At 40.2% G+C, this 26,923-nt stretch overlaps 1 protein-coding gene across 2 annotated transcripts in view; it reads right to left on the bottom strand.

The window, feature by feature from the left end:
* Positions 1-640: 640 nt before the first annotated feature.
* LOC149138556 (splicing factor SF3a60 homolog) overlaps positions 641-26,923 on the bottom strand; it is a 145,573-nt gene continuing 119,290 nt past the window's right edge. For both annotated transcript variants that reach the window (XM_089448028.1, XM_089448027.1), the window contains 3 exons: positions 12,806-12,934; positions 12,484-12,630; positions 641-1,144 (listed from right to left, as the gene is read on the bottom strand). In XM_089448028.1, the coding sequence (XP_089304154.1) occupies positions 998-1,144; positions 12,484-12,630; positions 12,806-12,934 (423 nt within the window). In that variant the 3' untranslated portion in view covers positions 641-997. The remainder of the gene's footprint in view (positions 1,145-12,483; positions 12,631-12,805; positions 12,935-26,923) is intronic.

The following is a 26,923-nucleotide window of genomic DNA, read 5'->3' as shown; positions in this document are numbered from 1 at the left end:
AGAAGCCTTTGTTGATCGTGGGCTGCTGACCTAGCAGGTATGCGATTCATCTAGTAGTGATAACGGAGTGTAAATTTCGCACTGAGAAGAGAGTCAAGACTATAGTTGTCATTGAGCTGTCCCACGGTCAAGCGTTCCGATTAGTAGGGTCAGAGGGTCGATAGTAATGGAGGAGGGTCAGCAGCATGAACAATGGAGGTAAGTTAACTGAGTGAGGAGTGAACAAAATAGTGCAGAGAGAATTCTATGTCAACGGCCCTAGGTTCCCTAAAAGGAAAAATTATAATTTCAAAAAAATGAAAAAACCCCAAATTTTCCTCGAGGTTCACCTTCATGTTCGAATTTGACTTAAGGTATTCCCTTCAGGTTCAAATTCGACTTGAGATTCAGCCACGTGGTTCGACAAACCTCTGAATTATTTTTATGTTTGCCAAATTTTGAACCTCAAGGTTGCAGCTCAGGAAACCTTGTGACAGAGCACATTGCTCCCACACACCAAAAAAATGTCAGAATTGTTTGCTTTTAACAAGATATGCCTTTATCTAAGTTACTAAAAAAACACCATCCTACATACCACTCTAGTGGTAGATTTAACTGAGATTAGCTAAGAAAGCTGTCCCAATGAAATTTGACCAGAAAATAGAACAGAAAACAAACTATACATTTCGATTTGTAGGATGACATGGAAGTTCGACCCCTTCTTACAAATGTGAAAGGTAAGCCTGTATAAGTACAAAATTAAGTGTTCAAAAAAATTCTTTGAATTACTTTGGCACCTCAACCAGAGTAGCACATCTTTTAATTGGTGCTTTCTCAGAAATGCATAATACAACCATCTCAGGGTACCAGGAAATAACAGGAAATCATATAGAATTTAAGTATCAAGGAGACTGGACTTCAAATGAGATTGTTTGACCACTGGTAAAACCTTTCCATTTATTACAATGGCATCACTAAAGCATCTAAAACATTGATATCAAACCAATGAACAAAAAATCTAAATCAACCCCTGACGCTGCAAGTCAGTGTACGTCTTCTTATTATAGATATTTCCCTCCTGATCCTCATACTCTTCCTCCAGGTCTGGCCGCCATTTGTTGAGCCCTTGTCTTTCCTGTATTCTTTCCCATAAGAATTTTGCCTCCTGTAAAGGGAACAAAAAAACAATAAAATTTAGAATTCTGTAGTAAATAATGGACTATACAAAGAATCAATTGATATTTAGGATTCTGTAGTAAATAATGGACTATACAAAGAATCAATTGATATCACTATGAAGAAAACAAGCATCACTACAATAGTACATTTTCCAAATTTTAGAGAGGCTAGAAGGAGAGCAATATTGTGGAATGTAAACCCAACATAGAGATATGCCACTGCAGTAATAAGATGTACAATTATCAGTATAGAAAATGAAGAATGAGCGAGTTGCAAAATCACAGTAGCAACATGCATAACCAGGGATCAGATATCTCAAAATTGGGACATCCCAAAAGGGGATGGCGTGTCCATGTGTACAATTTGGATATAACCTGCCAGTCCCTACTTACTTCCAGTTCACCCCCGTTTTATATATATATAACAACCTTAAGATTCTAAAAACATCCCCCAAAATCCTAAATTGTTTAAACATTCATGAATATAAAAGACCTTATTTATTTTTATTTCAACTCTTAGATTACCAAACAATCTTTCCAGTTTGACTCAGTCGTTCATTTTCAACACTGGAGACTGTTTTCCAAGTGTGCACCTCAGTTCTTCGTCCATCCAAAGAGTGCATACAGCATGTGGGCAGCGTGTTAGAGCATATTTTCATGAGCAACAGGCTGCTTCTCAACTGTGTGCACCTGATCTCAAAATTTAAAAAATCAGTCCAAGTTGACTTGGACTCGGTCAACTTGGCTGAGTTAGCAGAGCATATTGACTCAGCCAACAGATTTGTTCAGAGAGCTGGCTTGGTACCAACCAGCCAAGGCATGACTCAGCTAGTGACCAAACCAGCCTAACTCAGCCGAGTTGGTCCTGGATCCCAGTGTGGTGGACTATGCATGAAAAATTCAGTTTAACCTTAATTTACACCACCACCACCAAAAAAACCCTAATTTCTAACAACCTAAATGCTAAAAAACAAGTTAAGAGAACATCCTCCCCAGTTTACCAAACCAGTCCAGCTATGCCAAGTTTGTCCTGAACCCCACCACAGTGAACCATCCATGAAAAATTCAATTGAAAAATTAAATTAAATTAAATTAAATTAAAAAGGAACTAAAACATCTTTCTCACAACCAAAACCCTACTAGAAAACTACAGACACCACACACCCCTGCCTCCCACTCCCCCTCCACTCCCCTTTGCTTCACACCTCTCACATTAAGCACGTGTGACCATTTAGAGTTTTGAAGCAGAATTGAAGAGGAATAATCTGTCCCAAGTATGTTAATAGTTAACTGATAAATCTGTCCCTGTTTTTTTCTTTCATTAAATTGCAGAACTCAAATCTGTCTTTAGAATTTTGTACATTCAGTCTTCTACTAATTTGAAGTTTGAGCCCCCAGGAGTGCAGCTTGTTAGACAGCGAACGTACTGCTAAGGCATTTGTGCTGTTGTGCAGGTCATAGGTTCAAACCTCAACTTACCTGTGCGCTGTGCTTGGGGGTGGTACGGTTGCACCTGGAGGTTATAGTGGCAGCTGTCGGGGATCAACCCCGTGTCACATAAGTACCAGAGCCGGCATGTTACCGATTCCGCCAGTGAAAAATAAATGAAGTATGAACTTTGAAGTTAAGAATTAAAGAAAGGGTTTACAATGTTGGATATTTGAATTTTACCATAAATACAAAGATGCAGCGGAAATAATACTTCATTTCATTACCGTAAAATACTGAAATATGTTTACAAGCAGAAATGGAAATAAACCAGCTAGGGCGATGGTAGCTTATCTATGAGGAGAGATGTGGCGGCTACATGCCTCTGAATTGTGTTACAATGAGGCTTGAAGGCCTATTTATTGTTGAGAAACAATGGAAAACCCTAAACATCCAAAAACTTAACCCTAGGAAATGAAATGCCAAACTGTGGGCCCTGTTTGGATAAATTGGTACATCAATTTCCCAGGGTCATAACTTTGGCATACGATCTTCGTTTGACGCGCATAATAGCTCATTAGAAAGATCTGTCCAAGGACTACAACTTTGAGAAGATGAACATTGGTCCATGGACCCATATTGCTCCCAGTTTTCCCAAAAAACGTCGTTCAGGGCCTCAAAACAGCTCTGGAAGTTCAGGACCCGAAAAAACTGCTAAAAATAGTAAATTGTGCTACAATTAAGGAAACTGAAAAACTGAAAGAGACAGTTGTGGGGGTCCAAGTGGAATAGGTGGGTGGCCACCAACATCCACCTGGATCATTCCTCCCCCCTTAGGAAGCAATGGTCCCCATTGCGTTGAGTTCGTCTATCTGCTGAACTTGGTCCCTGGTGAGTTGTTCTACAATCTTCGATGTGTCCAGTAATGGTGGGGAGCATGGTAGAGGGCGGTCCACATTGAACACTCGGTGCAAGCAAAGGAATGGGGGAATGCTGTGCTCCAAAGCATCGTTCCCCACAGCCTTGGTACTGGGGTAAGGACCATGTCGCTTCTTGTACTTGTCATGTTTCAGAATGGAGCAGTGATCTATCAGCCCATTGGTAGAGGTGCTCTAGGACTCAGATCAAATGAATGCTTGACCTGACCGTGCAACGGTACCCTTGTGGGTGGGGAGAAGATGTTCCTATGTTCTTTCATGGCCATATCCATTTGCTGCTGCTACTGCGTGAAGGAACCCTTCGCAGGGGTCATGGATGTGGCTACAATCTTCCCCTTACATTGAGAGCGAACCAGACAGAAAATAAATTTGCTAGTCTGGGAAATGATCTTACTGCCTTTCTTAGCAGAGATCAAAGAGGTTGCGGTAGATGGGGCTACCTCCGGTATCCTGTATAATGAATCATCCAAAGAAATAATAACAGCGCGAGGCCTTGACTCATACACAGCATGTCCTCTCCACAAGTATGGCTGGCCTAATAATACATCACAAACATCCAGAGGTGCAACATCACACAATACCTCGTCTGTGAAGGGCTTGACGCTGTAAGGAAGGCAGCACTGCTGGCAAACTCAGAGATCTCGTCCTTGGTGAAACCACCTGATGCTATATGGTTGCGGGTGTGGTATAGTCGGTAGGCCCTACCGCTTCACGACCTCTGCTGAAATGAGGTTCTTTTGGCTCCCACTATCAACAATGAATTGTAGCGGCGAACCCTTCACCCACATTTGTGATTGGAAAAGATGCTCCCCCACCTCTGGATCTTTGGGCTCATTCTTCTGGATCTTGGCGGTGGCAACAGTGGCGTTGGGCTCCGCGTCAATGATCTGCTTCTCTTTTCCATTCCCCCTTGTCGGGTTTTGACTCGGGGTCAAAATATGCATCTGATTCTAAAGCCTTCAACTCTGCCACCAACGACTGCTTGGTCCGACACTCACTTGTGTTGTGACTCATGAGTGGGGCTCTTATGGAACTCACACCACTTTCCTGTGTCCTTCTTCGACTTCGCGGTGTTATTCTTTTCTTGCGGCTTCGACAGGTTGTCTTGGGTCACCCCGCCTTAGCTTTGTCCTTTGGTCTTCAGATTCGCAGGTCCAAAGTCTTGCTTCTTCTGTTTAAACTTCTGCTCGATCTTGACAGCATATCCGTACGTCGTGCTGAGCAAGGAGATGTTTAGGAACTCCATCTTGTCCTAGATGTGTCTGTGTGGGAAGCCGCAGTATTTGAATACCAAATGCAGCTTAGAATCCTTGATACCCAACTGTGTGTGAAGGATATGAAAAATGTTTGTGAACTCCGACACATCTTAGTCCCTTCCTTGTCACAACGTGTTCTACTTTATGTATTTGTCTTCATAGCTTTTGACAGGGTAGTACTGCTCCTTGATGGCATCCCATAATGAATTCCAAGTGAGTGCGGCTAAAAATAGTGAGCTTGTACTTTCGTCTTTCTGCTCGCAGTAGGTTTCCCACTAGTCCTTGACGTGGGGGGCTGCTTTGAGAAGAGCGAAAATAATATTTTCCCAACTAGAAAAATCATGAACAGATAAATACCCTTCTAGCAGATTTAACCATTTATCTACGACATCTGCATCTATCTGACCCTCGAATATGGGGATTTCAAAATTAACTTGTACCTTAAAGGATGTGATGTTTCTAGAGTAGCTGTTGGAAGTCTATGCATCGCCCCTGGGTAGCCGCTGAAAGATTTGGGCAAAGTTGTCCATCATCGCGTTCCTTTGTCGCTCGAGGGCTTCTTCGAGCAAGATTTTGATAGGATCTCCTACCCCCTCATCTTTCTTTTCATCCACCATGGGAGGCCGTCGGGATTTGCAAGGCTGATCTTGCAAAGGTTCAACCAGATCGAGCCCTAGCTCATTATATCCTGACTTTGTTGTGGACATACAAAGAAAAACAGAGAAAAAGCAGACCGCTCTGATACCACTGATCCAGATTTAAATAGGAATGCAACAAATTACAGAGATAACCATAAATACAGAGATATAGCGGAAATAATACTTCATTTCATTACTGTAAAATACTGAAATATGCTTACAAACAGAAATGGAAATAAACTAGCTGGGGCGATGATAGCTTATCTCTGAGGAGAGATGTGGCGGTTACACTCTGAACTGTGTTACAATGAGGCTCGAAGGCCTATTTATTGTTGAGAAATAATGGAAAACCCTAAACATCCAAAAACCTAACCCTAGGAGATGAAGCGCCAAACTATGGGCCCTGTTTGGGTAAATTGGTACATCAACTCCCCGGGGTCGTAACTTTGGCATACGATCTCTGTTTGACGCGCACAATAGCTCATTAGAAAGATCTATCTAAGGACTACAACTTTGGGAAGAGCAACATCGGTCCATGGACCCATGTTGCTCCCAGTGTTCCCAAAAAACGTCGTTTAAGGCCTCAAAACGGCTCCAAAAGTTCAGGGCTTGAAAAACTACTAAAAATAGTAAACCGTGTTACAATTAAGGAAACTGAAAAACTGAAAGACACAATTGTGGGGGTCCAAGTGGGATAGGTGGGTGGCCACCAACATCCACCTGGATCACCGAGGTCCGAGAGTTAAAGACCCTACATGGATCCATGATGAGCTTGTTCAAAAAGAGCTTTATTGCAAATATTGCAAGAAATACATAAAGGGGTGGGGAAGGATTCATAGGTGGAAACAACACTTGGCTGGTATAAGAGGCCAAGTTGCCCCTACATGGCACCATTAAAAAAGAATGGACATAGTAGATTAGAATTGCAAAATTTGAAAAAGACAAGACTAGACAAAATGAGATGCTCGTAGCATGTTTTTTAGACTCTAGAGTCTAAAGACCATTTAGAAACTCAATGATTATGTATTTTGTTGTTGATATGTATTGTACTTGGTGCCATTTTGATATTTCACCCTTGCATGATATATGCATGAGTAAACTTTGCATATTTCAAACCTAAAGCTTCTGTAAACAGTACCATTATGAGGAATTTTCTGGTAATATCACATCCATTTTTAAAGTTGACATTTCAGACCTAACTATTGTTGTCCATCCTCAGGAATAATTTTGTGAAGAGAATCTGATCCATAATGTGAATTAATATTTAATTAAATTGAATTAAAAACAACTAGTGGAAACTAGTATATTCGCTGACTTATATTTAATTAAAACTACATAACACAATAGTCATATGTGTGTATATATATAAACTTTAAAGAGAGAGAGAGAAAGAGAGAGATTATGTTGATGTATAAGAATCAATAATTTCTCGTGGTGTGTCTTCATCCTCTCCATCATGTTGCTTTCATAATTCTCCATAGGCCAAATCCCTAATCACCAAAGTGATTGAGAGCTAGGATTAAATCCTAGCTCTCTTCGATCAACAGCGGAGTAATTCACTTAAATAATTAAATTATTTAGCCTTAGAAGAATATTAAAGTCTACATTTTTCAAATAATTAATCAATGTACTTTTCCTAAATTAAAACAAAGGAGACCATATTAGTTGCTCCTCTTGAACAACTACCTAAAGAGGAATTATTCTTCTGCATGCAAGACACCAACCTATGCAGAAAACCTTCTGAAGCTACAAAAATCAACATGTCCATACTGGACTAAACCCCCAGTGTCACAAGGTTCCAACGTGGAGTTTCAATATATCCAAAGTTCTGAAGTTCTAGAGCCAGTATTGTTCGTTAACAGAGAAATTGTGACAGGAAAAAGGTCATCAACCAACAAGTCTGTTTGTAGGGAGTTTGTGGTGTGGATCTTGTGATACGTTGACTTCCCATTATAAGATTTTTTGACTCTCTGATGGCATTAATCCATGGAGAATTGTCCGTCTGCTATAGTCTGCTACACTGGGACAGAAATAATTTTGCTCTTTGTGAAACTTCTGATAGCCCAAGGTTCTGGTAAACGCTTGGTTGTAGCGCTTGTGTGGTGATTGTTTGCGTATACCGCTTTGCCATGTGATGGCTCAAGTCCTCAGAAACATCACGTGGATGCTGGTTATAGTACTTGATAGTGTGACAGGTGGAAGTTTAGCACTCAATTGACAACAGAAGAGAACAAAGACTTGATGGTTGAACTCTGAGAACCATCAAAAGAGTGAGTATTTATCCAATCCATCATCAAAGGCTTAACTGTCACAAGAGGAGTGAAGGACATCAATCATTCACAGTTTGCAGACAACACTTTGCTACTAGGAGCAGCATCAACTATAATTTCCAAAAGGTTCAAAAGTGTGAGCGACAACTTTATAAATGCTTCCGAAGGAAAGGTTGACTATTTGAAAAGTCAAATCTATAGATGAAAAATTTCAATGGAACAGCTGCATGCAATATCAAGAATAGTTTTTCTTTCCTAGTGTTGAGTCCTGGAAAATTTTCAAATATATAGGAATGCCAATATCTTTAAAAAAACTCCATCTCAAGTATGGCAAGGTGTACTTGGTAAAATGGAGAAAAGAATACAGCTATGGAGAGCAGGATGGTTAATTCTGACAGGGAAGATAACCCTAGTTAAATTTGTCCTCTGCAGGCACCCTTTATCGGTGTGATGCAATGCTTGCTCCACCAGGAATCATGGAACAAGTGACCAGAAACATTTAGAAACTTTTGATGGGTTTCCATAAAGAAATTCACTGGATCAATTCATCAATTATAAAGAAATTTGTCTGTTGGGAGCACGAAATAAAACAATTCCTCATCAAAAATCTATTCCACCAGCTAGAACAGCAATTTTGGTGTGTAGTTCAATTGCAGAACCAGTTCAAATTAAGGGATTAAAGGGCATTTCATGGCCAGATTTGGATCGGGATGAGAGGACTTAATAGATAATATCCTCAGTTTTAGGCAAGTGGTTGCCCGAACTTAGACAATTCAAATTTCGTAAGTGGAAAAATAGAAGATCATACCGCGAGAGGAAGATATTGCAAAATGGAGACAGGATCAAAAAAAAGTGCATGCTAACTTTTGAAGGTGCATCAAAAGGTAATTCAAGGGCAGCAGGAGCTGGAGGGATTGTTTATGATCCCGAACAAAACAAAAGAACCTCATTTGCTCCACCAAGTTTCCAAGACAGGGGAACACAAGATGCATAAGAGGGACATGTGGGCACACCCAAAATTTTAGGGAAATTCAAGGGAGACGGGGGGATGTCGAGGCCCCTATAATAGAGGTCCCAAAATCTAAAATTAGAAAAACAAAAATAATCATGACAAAATCCCACAATAACAATTCCAGTGTAAATTCATCATCATGCAATCAAGTGGAAGCACTAATACCCTGCCAATCCCAAAATCCCGAAAACTAGTAAGCCAACTGAATTCTGAATGGGATATGAAATCCTATTTTCCCCATTTGATGTCCGATGACGTTGGAACCACTCTCAAACATCCTGAAATAATTAATGGTAATGTTATTTAAATAAAAGGATAGACAAGGTAAAATAAAGGTGAATGTCACTTTGACCTTTACCATTAATTACCAAGGTCACAGACTCCTCAAGGCTCCATCCCCATCGTTGTTCTATTTTCATGGGTTGTTGAACAAAAAATCTGGGGAAGGGCCTAGATGTCTCCCTTTTGGGGATATATTTCCCCATTTCAGGGGCATATTTCCCCATGCATTTCCCTGAGTTTCCCCTATCCCTGAAGCATAGGAAACATGAAGGGCATGCCCCCCACCTTGGTGGATGTGTCCCCATTGAACAATGGTTTAGGAAGAGCATCTAATAATCAAGCTAAGATTTGGCTCTATATATGGGGTTGAAACTAACTGATTTTGAACAGTTTAGGGAAATTATTGTAATGGGGGATTTCAAGGCCATAATTAAAGGTTCCAGGAAACAATCTAGGCGAAATCAGAATAATTTTGTGTGAAACATACAGATAATACTGAAAGAAGAAACAGGATTCCAAGGGATGGAATACTATCATGTCCTCTGAACCCTAAACAATAAAGCAGATATTTTGACCAAAGAAGCATGTGGACTTGAACAAGACATACCAAGGAACAACCAAGTCTTTGAAACAAAACTTCTTCCATAGGCTAATGTGTAGAAATCCAAAATTGGAGGGGGGCTGTCCGGTGTCCCCATACCAATTTTATTAATCATGAGGAAATTAATGACCCTTTGCACACATGTTTGTCCTTATGCTGGGGTGTCATTTCACATGGTGTTTCACCCACTTCACAGACAACAGGGTGTATGTTCTGTTTAAGGTTTAAGGGTGTATGTTCCTTCATGCTCACATCCGGGTTTCCAGGGCATTCAGAGGTTTCATAATGGCTTTGGAGGACTTTGGCTTGCAGACATTGCTTCGATTCATTGGGGAGTTGTGCCTCTGTTTCACCTGTGCAGGCTCCTCTTTGCTAGTGGTTTTTTGTGGTGGCTTTCTTAGAAGCCAGGTAACTCTCCCTAGCTTGGAATTATAGCCCTCCATCTTCTGCTCTTGTGCAATACCTTGTGTGGAATCACTTGGGTTTGCCAGTCTGGATTAGGCATCAGGTCAGAAGTCATAGCTCTGTACATGGACCATGGAGACCCCCTTGCCAAGAATGTGATTGCAACAATTTAGCATGGCCATAAGCATGATGGTAAATGTTCTGGATGTGAAATTCAGGAGGTTAGGAACCAATTGCAGGTTCAGGAGACAGGAATTATGGCCAACAAAAATGCCATTGTCAGTCTGGAAGCTCAGAACACTGCTCAGGAAGAGACACAAGACAGGGAAACCACAATAATAATGGAAACAATCAACCTTCACGGGAATGCAATCGCCTTCTCAAACAGACTGTAGCTGAGCTGCTGGGCTTTCAAAACATGACTCAGAACCATGTTCATTTATCCATGGGATCCACTGCAAAGAACAAAATCAGTTCACCAACTCAGGAAATGCCAGTAATAGGCACAGCTGGTAAGAACAATAGGGGCAGAGAGATGAAACTTTTCAAATCTGTTTTTACATGTTTTCCAATGTATCTCTGTTGCTACGAGACCATGTTACAATTTATTATTGTAAAAAAAACAATGGAAAAGAAAGATAGTATAGCTAGGGAAGACCCCTAAACGAAGGCTGTATATTTGCACCAGTATAGTTTTGCTTCAGACGCTCTGAAAACTCGATATATTAGTCTGCTGTTCAGCTATACTGCAGCATTTTGCTAATATCAAATCAACCATTTCTGTTGCAAAAAAATAGATACCCTCTCCCTCTCTTGTTCTCGTGCAACCTCAAAAAAAAAAGTGATGTAAAACAATATATGTACTAGATAGGATGAGAATGAAAAATTAGCCAACACAAATGGCAAAGTCAGTTATATAAGGTTTTATAATGTGGATTAGATGAGGGAATAAAGTGACTCTAAAAAATGATAAAGTATACTATTAAGGTCCACTTACCAAATTGGCCAGCCAGGGCCCAGACATGTGTTCAGCCCCTTTGACGATAGAGCCTCAACTGTTGGAGAATCAAGTAGGGCAGCAATTAAAAGTTAAAACAATTCTCCTTCCTTATTAACTGCTTGTGAATTTATATTAGCTTCTTATTATTCATTATTAGATTCTTTTCATCAAACAATTATCAAGACCATAAACCATGAAGATCATAAAAGACAATGGACACAAGATGTAGGCTCCAAGCCAGGGGAAAACCTAGAAAGAATTTATTCTCTTCTTATAGAATCAGATCAAATGAGAAATCCAAGACCCAAAGACCAAGACCAAGTCCACTCACAAGCCCCAAGTCAGCCCTCCTTCCAAGCTTTTCCAACAAATCTCCACAAGTCAACAATGGCCAAACTTCAGATTTTGGCCCCTGCAACAGAATTCAGCCTCCTGCAACAGACCTGCAATTTTTGGCTCTCCTGCAACTCTGAAATTTTGCATGTGGGAGTTTTTAGGCCAGATTTCCTTCTTTGACCTAGCTTTATCTCTCCTTGTCTTTGACTTTTCCCCTTGTCTTTTTCGATGATTTTCCTCCTTTCTCAAGAGATTGAACTCGCTTGATGTGTTCATCAAATGAGGTCAAGCTGCTCTTATATATACCCATCTAAGGAGGTCGAATTGCCCCAAACAGGGCCAACTTGAAGAGGCAAAGCCGACTTGGTCTTGTATGGACAAAAATGACATTTTTACTTAAAATTATTTTTCCAATTTCTTATCAAAGTCCAAATGGCACTTGACTCTGAGACTTATGACAAATATATTTTTGACTTGACAAACCCTAGAAGCATGAAGAACATGCTTGACCTAGAAGACAAATCAATTTGACCATGAAACCCATGCTTAAAATAATAATTATTTTTCTTATTTTTACAAAAATAAACAATGTCATAAGTGCAAAGGTAATTATGGAGACAGAATCTAGTTACATTCTCCAACATCAACCACAATAGTGGATCAAATAATCATAGGACGCCCTTCTCCAATTAGGAACTGGATGAGTTGAGGGACTAATACTTAAATGTTAGATGTGTAGATCAACTGAACATAGGACCCCTTTCTCCAATTAGAATGTGGATGTGGAAGAGGGAATAGATTGACTTCAAAGAACGATGCTTGAGACTTAAGCACTATTCTTTTCAAGAAAGCATTAAAATTTCTCGTGCTACCAAATTTCCATGTGCCAATACATTTTCATTATCCTCTTTAGAATTCAGAAGCATTCTGTTAAAATGCGAGATACAAATGCTTCCTAGAAATCCACATCAATATCCAAAATATTAGTGATAAAAATAACAATTGTTAGAAACAATCACTTATTTTTGATAGGCCATCTTATTCATTAAAACCGCAGAGAGACTTCACAAAAATATCTGGGGCATCTTAACAAGTTATTTAATGTTTGCTAAAACATCTTTACATAAATATTCAGGAAATATACTTAGAATAAAACAAACCTTAATCGAAGTTATCTCGTTGAAGTTCTTGGTATTAGGTATCCCAAGGCAGCGCATGCCATGCTGATGACGCCACTCCTTAAAATGCCTTTCAAAAGCCCTTCTGCCCCAGTAGCTGTGGTTGCCGCAAATTTCACACTTAAACTCCTGAAAGCAGAAAGAAAACAAAACTGACTTTGAATTTAAACAAATTTAAGATCATAAATACCACATCTAGTCATTTTGATCCCAGAAATGGGTGCAAAGAGAAATCTGCAGTTCAACATCATCAAAGAAACATAAATTAAAAAATAATTATTTGGACCTCTATACTGGAACAAACCTGACCCAGACCATGAAGTTTATACAGCCAATATGGTATTGGCTTTCCATCCCAACCCATAGGTAATTTTAATGGGTTGTAAATTTGCTGATCGTCTTCATCACTTTCACTTTCAGCTTGGATATCCTCCTGTTTATTATTCATCATGCGAGTACAAGAAAACCATCATTTAGTAAGATTTCTTTCCCAGGGATTAGTTGGATTTATTTTTTGCTCTCCCTTCTCATATACTTCCTTGTATGTGCAATGCGATGCAGGAAAAATATGCATAGTAATATAGACTTCAGATTTCAGAGTGTACAATTTTGTGTGTGCTTACAGGTGCTCATATGCTACTCTACCCGTTATCACTAAATTCCTCAAAATCACCAGATTGCAAGGCTTTTTCATTTTCTGAAGATGTTTGAGAAAGAAGCAATTCAACTTTAATATTATTCCAAGCTTCAAATACAGAATACCCTATATACTTGCAGAAAAATAATATATCTGATCTGAATTTAAGCATCTTAAAAATGAAGACGTTTTTTAATAGAAAGCTACTTTAAGTAGATATTGACTACGATACATTGCACAGATTAATAGAAAGCTACTTTAAGTAGATATTGACTACTATACATTGCGCAGATTAATAGGAAGCTACTTTAAGTAGATATTGACTACTATACATTGCACAGATTAATAGGTGATCTAAAAGAAGTGAGTATTTGTATATTTTTAATAAGCTATTGCATAACTTTTCAGGGGTTACTACAGATCCAAACAATTGCAGAACCATCATCATTGGACATACTTTTGCCAAGCTTTACACAACAGACATTCATGTGGAGCTTTTAGATGAGCTTGACCGGAGACACCTCAGGCTAAAGGACAGACAAGGCTCTGCCCGTAGCATCACACAGTAAACTATTGACCACATCTTCACAATCCAGGCCATTATTGATGAGGCCCAGCCTGGCCTTTCAGAAATCTTCTCCTATTTTTTGGATTTTCAAAAGGTGTTTGAAACTTTGACTCAGCCCTCTCCCATAAGTTATGACATGGGCTTGTTGCCACAAAATCTAGTAGGCCTTGAAGAGGGGCACCCTACAAGCTTATCACGAGGCCAAATGACAACAATGAGGTAGTAGCCCACTGTCACCACAGCTACTACTCCCTACTCTTTATGGAATTTCACCAATGGGAGGAGTCCCGATATAAGGTCACCTAAAAGGGGTATTCTAAGTACAAAGGTATGAGATGACCAATAGGTTTCTAAGGGATAGACACAGCTTAAGTGCAAGGCTCCAATCAATGAATAAAGGCAATTCACTTTCCTTGTAGAGGCCAAATTTGAGGAACACAAGACCTAGGGCTTGATTAATAGGCTGAGAGTTAGGATGGCCAAAGGTCAAGGTGTAGAGAAACAGTTTCCCACAATGTATTTCGGCAAGGTTAAGGCACATAAAACCCTCAATAAACCCCCAAGTTGAAGCTAAACCAAAATTAGGGTTTTACTCTAGGGAAAACAACTAGGGTAGGGAAAATTATGGATGAAATTAGAATGAATGCCTGCAAAAGGGGGGTGATTTTGTAGCAACCACTCCTCCCTTGATATTTAGACTTTCCAACAGCCAAAATTTTCCTTCCTAACCAATTAGTAGTAGGCCCTTGATGGCTGCTTGGCTTTAAGAGAGCCGAATTAAGTAAGAGAGAGAAAGAGAAAAGTTTATGGATAAATTTTGATGTGATCAGCAACAAAGGAAGGCCAGTGCCTAGTCCTAGGGTTGATAGAGTCTATGGGTTCATAAATTCACCTAAAACTTGCAAAGGAGTAAAGACATTTTGACACCCTAGCATCAAAACCCTAACTATTACCTTTGTGATGATTGAATGTCATTTGGGAGAGCTAATGTAAGATCACCAAGGGGATTCCATTCACATATCACACTATGCATAATGCATGCAATAATATAACCTAGCTTTAAGCTGGATTACCAATTTATTCCATACATTAGACATGAAACCAGAAATTCTCAATAAAAGAGCACTTGCAAGATCATATGTATGAACAATCCAATCATCAATCCAATATAACTTCTCCAAAGACAAGACAATAGCTTCAAGACAAGATTTGCTCCATAGATCACATCTCTCCAATAGGAAAAGAGGCTGAAATTCTAAAGAAGAGAGGTTGAGTTCACAAGTGATAATGATCAAAATGAAATAGTCCTCTCCTCTATTTATATGAGGATGAGTTCTAATTTAGCCTAAAAGCCCCTAAATGACAACTTCAATCATAATGATACACTGAGTTACAAGCCAACCCACTAGCTTATGTTGATTTGTGTAGCTTGGGAGGTACTCCCACAACCCCAGGGGTATTGGATTTGGGAGAAGTTGACCCACAAGGGCTTTGTGGGCAGTGTAACCAAGTAGTGGGTTTTGTAACCAAAGTTCTGGGCGTGAAACCAAGGGGAGAATTTGATGGTTTGATCATTCAGAGCATGTGGGGCACCTTTAAAGGGCTAAGGGGCACCAAAGGCTTCGATGATGTGGCATTGGTTGCATGAAAGAAATTTGTCTTATGTTTTATGGTGTTTAAACCAAATGTTTAGGTCATGTGGTGTGACCCTTGGTACCTATGAAACACACCAAGAGCACTATAAAAAGATGGCAAGGTTAAGCTAATTCATCGTGAGAAAATTTTATATAATATATATTTTTATATGTTTTGATGCATATATGTCAACAAAAGCATGTAAAATGGTGAATTAATTATAAAAAGCATCAAAACATGGATTAAACCATATAACATCAATCATCTGGTAGTTATAATAATCATCAGCCACAAGTCCACAAATTACAAGGTCTCATTTATATACCATGTAAGGGTGCACGTAACCAAAATAGCATATTGTGTAATCCATCTCTGAACTGAAAATACATCAACAAACAAGCTGTAGATGGCCTCTAGCATCCAAAAAAAATATTTCTACAACAAATACCTACATATCATCAAAATCATTGTCTATCTTGGGATCTTTGTCATTTATATCACACTCTAAGCATTAACATAAGATAGATAATGTTGAAGAAAGTGTAACTAGGTTAGGTCTTCATAAATGTAATTTTGATCTTTGTACTTGTAAAAGAAAATAATTATTATTTTTCTCATTTGTAAAAATGAGTTTCTTGCTCATTGCATAGGTCAAGCACATGTTTAAGTGCTTCTAGGAAAGTCAAAGAGTCAATGTAATTGTTAAACACCCATGAGGGCATGTTACACTATGTAAATCTATGTATTAGAGTCAAAGAAATATGTCAAAAGAGATCCTCCAAAGCAAAGACAAGTCTCCTCTTCAAGTCGGCTCAAAGAAATGAATTTTTGGTGCACTTAAGGACATGTCGGCCTCACTAGCTCAAGTCGGCCCAAATAGGAGGGACAGACTCCTATATATAGGGCAGTTCAACCTCACAAATGGACCATCAAGCTATCTCTGAGATCAGCGAGAAAGAGAGTTGAGAAAGAGGTGTGAAAAAAGGAGCAAAATCGTGCTTCTAGGGCAGCAAAGTAGTAGAAACCAAGTTTGGGAGGGCTATTTTGGCACTAATCTCTGCCACACGTGCGAAGGAGAAAGGCTCTGTCTGTTGTCATATCAGATCTACAAGTACAGCAGCATAAGAAGAGAAGGCTCTGTCTGTTGTCATATCAGATCTGCAAGTACAGCAGCATAAGAAGAGTTTTGTTTGGGTGGAAAAGAAGCTCCAAATAGGCCTCCATCTCAAGCGAAGTGGGTCCCACCTTAAGCGAAGGAAGGGAGCAAGTAAAAGGGTTTATTTCAAGCCCTAGATCAGCCACATGTGCGAAGAAATCAGATCTGCAGTAAGGTTACTCGAAGATATACTGGAAGAAGAGCCTCATTCTCTAGCCTAAGTATCAAGGAAAAAGGAAGATTTACAAGCGAGGTAGAGAAGGAAAGGAAGACACCAAAGAAGAGATCTCCTTAGAGACCTAGGGTTTCGGCAGTTGCCGGAAGAAGTGCGAAGGAAGAGATCAAGGTCCAGAGCAGAAGAAATCATTGATTGAAGGACAAAAGAAAGAGAGATTGTATCTTGTGCTTGGAGGATCTACTAGTCAAGGGTCTAGGGTTTGGCATTTGTCAATTGAAGCTTCAATAAGAGAAATTTGCAGAAGGGTTTTCCTCTCTAGGAGAGAGGTTTTGCCCTGGCTGAGAGCCAATATCTTGTGTTCTTGTCTCTTTTGTTTTGGTAACTGTTTGATGAAGAAAGAAAATACACACTAATAATAATAAGAGAAGATTGTACTAATAAGAAAAGTAAAAGTTCTTCACAAATAGTTATCATCATCAGAAGAATCTCATCCTAACCTAAATGCCCTAGATTTTTCAACAGATAAAACGTAGCATGTCAAGTCAATATTTTGTTCGAGTGATGGTTACATTTTTAGTGGGGTCATGATAGAGGAGTTCAACAACCAATGTCACTAACATCAAGGTACATAGAGGGCTTGGTGCTCTTAATTAAATATGAGTTCCATACCGTAGTACATGACAAAATCCAATGGAAACATTGCAATACCCCCAAAACTAAAATCCTAAAAAACTGATAAATCTTCTGGATTTTGAATGAGATCTAAAATTCTACTTTCTCCATATGAAATCCAATGAGGTTGGAACCACTCTCAAACATCCTAAGTCATTTCATCGTAATGTTAAATTTAAGTAAAATGATGAAAATGAAAATAAAGGAGAATGTCACTTTTACTTTAAGAATTTAACATTACCATGAATTGCGTATCAATGCTAGGGCCATAGGCTTGAATATTAGGTTGCCCCACTCAAAAATTCTTGTTTCTTTGAAAAAAACTAAGTTACCGAAAACACTGCCCCCAACTCCCAGAAATACCATTCAACATTTCGGATATGGAAACGCGTACAAAACGGCTTGTCAACGGCATGGAAACATTTCTGCCACGTTTCACTTTTTCGGAAACGGCCAACCTGAGATTAGAAACGTTTCAAAGGATTTTCAAGAAAATTGGGATACATTTGTAGAAAATATGGATATCTTTCTAGAAAATTTGGATACATTTCCAAGTTTCCATATTTCCAGTGTTCTAGGCACTTTATTGCAAGAATATATTCCAGGGTTGTTTGTCTAGAGCATGTAAATGCAACTGAATTCTTTGCAGACCTTATATCCACTAATTACAGCTCATCTGAAAGTGAACATTTATCTTGAAAAAAGATTCATGACATGATAGAGGTATTTTCCAACAAGTTTTCAACAATGACAGATCTAAACAACGGAAACTTGGAATTTGTTATGGAAACTCATAAGGTATCTATGAAATCAAGAAAGAAACTTGTTACCCGCAAAGTTGGTTGGTGGGCGCAGTTTCTTTGCATTAGGTTAAATTTCTCAGCATTTCTTTACTAGTATTGTACTTCACACTACTTAATTGCTTAAATTGTGGTATCTTGTTTCTTAGTCGTCTAATCTTAGGTTGTGAATAAATAAATCCAACTTACTGCTTTCTATGAATTTCAGATCATCTCCTATTATAGCTACTAGAATACAGTCCAATTTATAATGTGTAGACGTTGTTATTTACAATGATTAAATTTACATTATATTCAGTGATACTAAACAATATTTTTGTCATGACCAGTGTTCCACAGGGACTCGCCCCCCCCCCCCTAGGGGTCTAGTTTCCTCGCTCCCCCGCGCTCCGGGGACTTGGGGACGAGTAGGGGACGTTTCCCCACGCTCCCAAAATGGAGGAAACTCAGGGGGACGTGCCAGGGAAACGTTTCCCTTCCCTGAGGAGGCGTTTCCGAAAAGGGGGACGTGGGGGGACGAGAGGGGACGGGGGACGAGGGGGGACGTGGCACACCTTTAATGCATTAAAAACCATTTTAATTAATTAAACACTGAACTTAATCTTTAATTAAGAGTTAATTAACGTTTAGGGTTTTGGAAAATCGTTGTTTCATGTTATAAAAACGACACCCTGAACCATGAACAACACACTCACAGCCTTTGCAAGTTCGTTGAGCGCTCCACTCACAGCGTTGGATTTCACTGTTCGGATTTTAATAAACAGTGCCTGTATCATTATTGATTGTATTAGGAATTGTATACAAAAGGTAAATTACCTAAAAACAGTCAATGAATTAATACAATTTGTTGAAAGTGCAAGCTAGGAAAACCAAGACCTTGAATCGGTTCAATATGGGCTCTCCCCCTTCATGGTGATTGTAGGTTTAGGAAAAGAGCCTAATGTCACATGTTCTGAAAAGTGGATCTGACTATTTTAGTATTTTGTTTCCAGGAACCAACTAACCACAAGTATGGGTGAAAACTCCGACTTGTAAAAACTTAAAAGACTGCCTCCTTGACTACCATGCGTTGTGTTGATGAGACCTGACTGAAATATAATATTGTTGATATAATAAGACCTGATTAAAATACAGAATGTTAATATTCCACCAACCACCCAACTACTTTCCTATATGATTTCTCAAAATTCTGCCCTGACATCTAATTTTGATCCCATGAGAACTTAAAGGGTTCAAAATATACATTCGCTCAAAGAAAGAAACCAGCAAGATTTGTAAAATGGAAACTAACTAAGCAGTCTAACAACATGAAAAGAAGAAAGTAACTTCCACTTACGTGTCTATCATTTCTTGCATGAGATTGCCGATGGAAAAATCTATGTCACAAGGTTATGGTTGTCGCAATGGTTACCTGGGAACTGAATAAACAATAGACAGTCAGCCTATTACTATATTAGGCCTATGGTCTTTACCTGTGGAAAAAGCATCCAGGTTCCGTTTAGTCCAAGTTCCAAAAATGACTTCTTTTAGACTTTTTCTCTAGGTTAGCAGTATCTAAAACAGAATTGTGAAGGTATATCAGACCTATGGGCTAGTCCTATGGAAGCATTGCCAAATAGGCTATTCATATATTAATATTATCAGTTGAAAATCTACGGCCTGCCTAACTAATATGTCAAGAACTTAGAAGTCCAGTTTCTCAAAATCATTATACATAATCCACTATAGTTCTGAGTTCTCTCTATGTTTAAGTTTTCTTCTAAGAAGGACAGTTCTCTCTTTGTTTATGTTTTCTTCTAAGAAGGATTGTGTAAATTTTCAAATTCATTGCTTTCTTGCTCCAGGAATTCATATCAATGATCGTGCTTTGCAGCTTTTCAATTCAAACCAAATTGTCATAGTGGACTCAATTAATAAATTATATTTTATATTTATAAATTTTTAAGACCCTGACACTCCCCCACGTTTCCTAAAAAATGGTAGGGAGCTTTTGCATAGGCCGCTCCCGCGCCCCCTCGCTCCCTCGCCCCCTCGTCCCGGAACCTTGGTGGAACATTGGTCATGACTCCTTTACAGTCTAGACTAAGATACTATGCAACATACTATTTACAAAGTCAAATTCATGTTGCCTTTGTGTTAGTGTTGTCAAATTCATTAGAAAAATATATAATTTCATTAAGTATGATGTGACTCTGAAAACAATCTGATATTCCTTTAAGTTTTGAGTGGTTATTGACATTTTAATCAAAGGTGCCAACTTGAATGTTATAATAATCATTGATGATGATTACGACAATGTTTATACTGAATTTATGATGATAATGTTAAGTTTCGGTATGTTTTATGCTTAGAGCAGTTTATTTAAATTTTCACAGTTAGCTCAATATCTTTTCCAAGTTAGCAATCACATCAGCATAATAGTAAATTGCAAATAGAACATAAACATAAAACGCAGAAGACAAGCCAAGACAAGAGGACACAAGATGTGGCGCTAGCCAAGGACAAACCCCAATGTGGGGAAACCCTTGATCAATTCTTCTTATATGTTCTTCAATAGTTCAGCAAAGAGAGAGAGATAGTACATTTACCGCAAAAGTCAATACTTTGACTTATCTAAATAAGAGCATAGATCATCTCGAAGAAGATGATACATGACGCAGTTGAACTCAGTTGAAGACATGTTGCTTCAACCAATGTTTTAAAACTCCGATTCCGACTCCGACTCGGCCGAGGGTTGACTCCGACTCGGTATCGACTCGGCCGGCTCGATTTCAATGACTCGGTCCTTGTAAAAAATACATTAAATATTTATTTTTTATAAAAACACATAATTTTAAAGATTTTCATTCATGTTTCCAAACACACAGCATTAGAATATAGATAGAAGACAACATATGACCAAAATAGGCTCATGAATATATCCATTATATCAAAATGGCACCCAGTACATTGTCCAATACATACACGATGATGATATAGAGATCAAAACAAAAACACATAACCAAGGAGGCTATAAATGGCCTCTACAACAAAACTCTGTGACCCGTACTACTGGCTATTGCTAGAGTTGCCAACATCATCTGGCTCAGTGTTACTTGGGAGCAGGAGCGAAAGTGGGGAGCGAGAGCGAAAACGGGAGCGGGAGCGACATTTTGAGAAGCTCTTGGTTTGGGAGCGAATCCCAGAGGAGTTCGACAACCAATGTCACTAACATCAAGGTACATAGAGGGATTGGTGCTCTTGATTAAATACGAGTTCCAGAATCCATACCCTAATACATGACAAAATTCAATGGAAACATTGCAATCCTCCAATCCTGAAACCCTGAAAAACTGATAAGTTTGCTGGATTTTGAATGAAATCTAAAATTCTACTTTCTCCATATGAAATCCAATGAGGCCGAAACCACTCTAAAACATCCTGAGTCATTTCATGGTAATGTTAAAAATTTAAGTAAAAGGATGAAAATGAAGATTAAGGAGAATGTCACTTTTACTTTAAGAATTTAACATTACCATGAAAATTTATAACTGCTTGGAGTCCAAACCAACCAAAAAACAATTTAAAAATCCATTAAAATTTTATTAAATCGCAGTTTGACATGATGTTGGGCGTTTTTTTGTGACTCGGCCGAGTCATAACGGAAACGGCCGAGTTGGCCGAGTCATGGCTGACTCGGCCAGTCGAACCGTTCCAAAGGCCGGGTCATAGAAAAAGGTATTGGCTCAGATCAACCCGGCCGTTTCGGTTTCGAAACGGCCGTTTCTTAAAACAATGGCTTCAACTGATTCTCCACAATGACTCCATCACCATGCAGCACTTATCATTGTGTTGCACCTCATCTTCATGTTGCACCTCACTGTGTTGCACCATGCTCCACCCATCATTACTATGCTGCACCATTACTTCTGTCATGCTGCCACACTGCATTGCACCATGTTGCCACTGTTGTCCCATGTTCCATTGCTACACCATGTTGCCACAGCTGTCCCATGTGCCATTGTTGTACCCATGCTGCCACAGTTGTCCCATGTGCCATTGTTGCACCATGCTGCCACAGTTGTCCCATGTGCCATTGCTGCACCATGCTGCCACAGTTGTCCCATGTGCCATTGCCGCTATGTCAAGCCACCAATTTGGCTCCCACGAACTGTTCAACAATCTGATCCAAATTGATCCTCATCTAGGATCCAACACCTACAAGAAATGTCATAGATAACATACCTTAGCTCACTGTTTTGAGGTCTGATTTGTTTGCTACAAACTAGGCCTGGTTAGGGCATATCACAATCCCTTTGCCAGCCTTCTCTTCTGCCCAGATTTTCTCCAAGGTGATGCAATTGTCCTTCCTTGTGGGGATGAGACCCTTCGCTATAATCCTGGGCGGTTCTAGCCCTTGCAAAGTCCTTGGCCTGCCCTCAATCCCTGTGGCATGCTACAGCAAGCTTCCACAGGCCTGCAGCAACCTGGTTAAGGGTTTGCCCACCCTCAAACGTCCTCTAAACAGTCCCTCCTTGCCTCGGCCTTCTAGCAAAGCTCCTCGGCCCTCCTTCAAACCCTCGCTAGAATGATTTCTTTGCTTTGGCCTAATAGGTGCCTTACTCAACCTGTTGTAGGAGGATATCCATGCGTTTACTAGCCCAGAACAGTTCCTAATTATTGCAGCCCTCCAGCAAGGTACTTCGGCCCTCCTTCCAGCACTACTTTGTTGAACCATGAAGAAGAAGAATTGATCGAGAATGTCTCATACCATTCTCTACTGACCCGAAGTCAGTCCCATATGAAAAGAGTGTGTCATACCACTCATACTGATCCCAGATCAGTACCAAGAGAGAGTGAGTTATATCACTCTTACTGACCCAAATTCAGTGTTATTGATCCCAGATCAATATCCCAAGAGTGTCTCAAACCACTCATATTGATCCTAGATCAGTTCCAAGAGAGAGTGAGCTATATCACTCTTACTGATCCCAGATCAGTGTCAATTGATCCCAGATCAATGTCGGTCATCCTAGCATAGGGAATATGGTAGATGCACGATGCGCCCATCGGTACTACTATGGTCCCTAACCCCATTTCCCTACTCATTGGCCAAATGAGAGGTGCTTCCCATGAGTCCTAGACTACATGGGTAGGATGCCTCAACAAGAGAACCACTCATTTTGTCCATAAGTCACCATGGGGTATCACAGGGGAAGGCTGAACCACTCATCCTGTCCATAAGTCGCCATGGGGTATCACAGGGGAAGGTTGAACCATTCACCCCGTACACAGTGCACCACTAGGGGAGGATGAGTCGCCCTGTGGTCACTTGTTGCTCCAAGAAGTACCCCGAAGCTCCCAGAGCTCAATGCATGCATCATATAGGACCCTCATAAGAGGGTCTCTCAACGACTCCATGTCGTTCTCAGAAAGTCAAAATTTTGACCTTTCCTTGGTGCTTCGACAGAATGTCTGCGACCTGCATATCAGTCCCAATGTGATGGAGCCTTCTTGCTCATCGATGTACCATATCCCAGATAAAGTGGTACATGATATCCATATGATGGAGCAATTATTGAATACGGGATTCCTCAACAATCGAATCCCCCTCTAGTTGTCATAGAAGATCACAATGGTATCCATCATGTGTCAAACAGCACACTGAAAAGCTTCCGCAACCAGGCAACTTCACACGAGGTCATACTTGTAGCTATGTATTCGGTCTCAGCGGTGCTTATAGCAACAGACTTTTGCTTCCTGCTCATCCAGGATATCGAAGCATTACCCAAAGAGAACCAACACTTAGAAGTGTTCTTGTGATCCTCCACACTGCCTGCCTAGTCAGCACTCGAATAAGCATGCAGCTTCACAGTTCCGGTAGTGTATCTCAATCCATGAGAGATTGTGCCCTGAAGATATCTCAAATGATTCTTGGCACCAATCCAGTGAGGCTCAACCAAATATGAGCATGCTAACTGCAAAACATATATCAGGACGGGAGATCACCAAGAACATCAATGCTAGAATGAGTTTGTGAAAAGAGGCATCAGGTCCGGCTTCCCTACCACATAACTTCTGAAAGTTAAGATCCATCGAGGTAGTCACGAGCTTGCAGTTCATCATTCCAAATCCGGAATCCAACTCCCTCTTACTTTTGCAAATGAGAGTGTCTGCACCTGTCAGGAAGAGGTTGTCCTCAAAAGGTGCCAATATGAGAGATCTATCATCCACAACCTTAAAGCAAAGGTTTGGATCATTTTCACTCCTAGTGAATCTCAGCTTCATCAGACAACTATCAATCCTCTCATATCAAGCCCGAGGTGTTTGCTTCAAGCCATGGAGGGCTTTCTTCCACCTGCATACATTAGATTCCCGATCATGAATCTCAAACCCCTGGGGTTGTTCCAAATCTGTGGACCTGTTACATGAGGGGAATGGTCCCCTTGTAAGATTTTCCTTCGGTACATCTTGGATATGAACCTTCATGCTCTTCTTGAATTCAAACATCCCTGCCACCATTTGACTCACATCGAGTAGGGCCCCATAACAAGAAGACCTCTAGTGCTATAGATGAGAAGTGTCAACTGACATGGTCCCCAAAGGACTTCCTGCAACTTGATACAAATTGCCAACCCTGAACTCATGAGTAAAAGCATCTTTGAAAATTCTATTTTCAAACACGTACTTTTCCATCGATGAATGCCACCGTGAAACCTTTGATTTCAATGTCGAAATGGACACCAGGTTCTTCTTGCGATCAAGTACATAAAAGAGATTCTTGTAAATGAATCGAGTTACCCTCATTCAATTGAAGGGTAACATTCCCTACACACTTTCCGGGATAGGTGGCATTGACTCCAAGTACAATCCCACGATTGTTTCCATCTCTACCAAATTAGAGAGTGCACCCTTCTATCTGATTAAGTGCCTTGAAGCACTACAATCAATAAGCCAGATTCCCAAAGAGTCTGGAGGAGAGGGCCAATATAAGATATGGCTGCTTTATCTTGTCAGAAATAACATTTGATTCTTCATACTTGGAGTTCCTTTCTTTGAAGAGTCGATTGTTTCCTTGATGACCTACATTACCTGTCATTCCTCCGATCATTGAAGATGTCCCAGGAATGATAGTTATCATCATCAAGTGATGTGTCCCTACCATTCGAACACTCCTTCGCATAATGGCTGAACTTATTGCAAACAAGGCATCTGCCTTTCCTTCCACCCTTAAATTCAGACTTCCAATTGAAGTGATCTTTAGGTAGGCCATCAGAAGCTTCCGTTGCGCCATTCTGATAATATTCTCTACTTCGACTTCACCCTTAGTGAATTTGAAGAGGGATGAGGAATCCATTGAGCCTTTTGTCCTTTCCCAACTGTCTTCGGTGATCGCTCTTTCACTCTTGCTTGGGCTTTGTCTTCACCTCAGCTCTGATACCATGTTAAGTTTAGATATTTTCTATGCTTAGAGCAATTTATTTAAATTTTCACAGTTAGCTCAATATCTTTCCCAGGTTAGCAATCACATCAGCATAATAGTAAATTGTAGATAGAACATAAACACAAATCGCAGAAGACAAGCCAAGACAAGAGGACACAAGATGTGGCGCTAGCCAGGAATAAACCCCAATGTGGGGAACCCTTGATTAATTCTTCTTATATGTTCTTCAATAGTTCAGCGCAGAGAGAGAGATACTGCATTTACAATAGAAGTCAACACTTTGACTTATCTAAATAAGAGCATAGATCATCTTGAAGAAGATGATACATGAGGTAGCTAAACTCAGTTGAAGACATGCTGCTTCAACTGATTCTCCAAGGTGACTCCATCACAATGCAGCACTTATCATTGTGTTGCACCTCATCTTCATGCTCCACCTCACTGTGTTGCACCACGCTGCACCCATCATTACTATGTTGCACCATTACTGCCACATTGCGCTACACCATGTTGCCACTGTTGTCCCATGTGCCATTCCTGCACCATGCTGCCACTGTTGTCCCATGTGCCATTGTTGCACCATGCTGCCGAAGTTATCCCATGTGCCATTGTTGCACCATGCTACCACAGTTGTCCCATGTGCCATTGTTGCTATGTCAAGCCACCAATTTGACTCCCAAAGACCGTTCAACAATCTGATCCAAACCGATCCTCATCTAGGATCCAACACCTACAAGAAATGTCATAGATAACATACCTTAGCTCATTGTTTTGAGGTCTGATTTGTTTGCTGCAAACTAGGCCTAGTTAGGGCATATCACAATCCCTTTGATAGCCTTCTCTTTTGCCCAAATTTGCTCCAAGGTGATGCGGCTGCCCTTCCTTGTGGGGATGAGACCCTTCCCTATAATATTGGATGGTTCTAGCCCTTGCAAAGTACTTGGCCTGCCCTCAATTCCTGCGGCATGCTACAGCAAGCTTCCACATGCTTGTAGCAACTTGGTTAAGGGTTTGCCCACCCTCAAACGTCCTCTAAACAATCCCTCCTTGCCTCGCTCTTCTAGCAAAGCTCCTCGGCCCTCCTTCCAACAATCCGGTCACCTGAAATGGCCTTAAGACAGCCCTTCAAACCCTCGCTAGAATGCTTTCTTTGTTGCGGCCTAATAGGTGCCTTACTCAGCCTGTTGTAGGAGGATATCCCTAAGTTTACTAGCCCAGAACAGTTCCTAATTATTGCGACCCTCCAGCAAGGTATTTCGGCCCTCCTTCCAGCACTCGGTCACCTTCAAACCTTCGATGGCCTATCTTCCTTACTGCATCCCTCAACAGAAGTATTCCCCTCTCTTCTACACG

Source organism: Pinus tabuliformis, chromosome X (genome assembly GCF_031772625.1).
Source record: "Pinus tabuliformis cultivar Carrire ecotype Pingquan chromosome X, CPIR1, whole genome shotgun sequence".
NCBI classification, from domain to species: domain Eukaryota; kingdom Viridiplantae; phylum Streptophyta; class Pinopsida; order Pinales; family Pinaceae; genus Pinus; species Pinus tabuliformis.
Note: the sequence above shows the minus strand (reverse complement) of the source record. Positions and strands in the feature narration are given on the sequence as shown.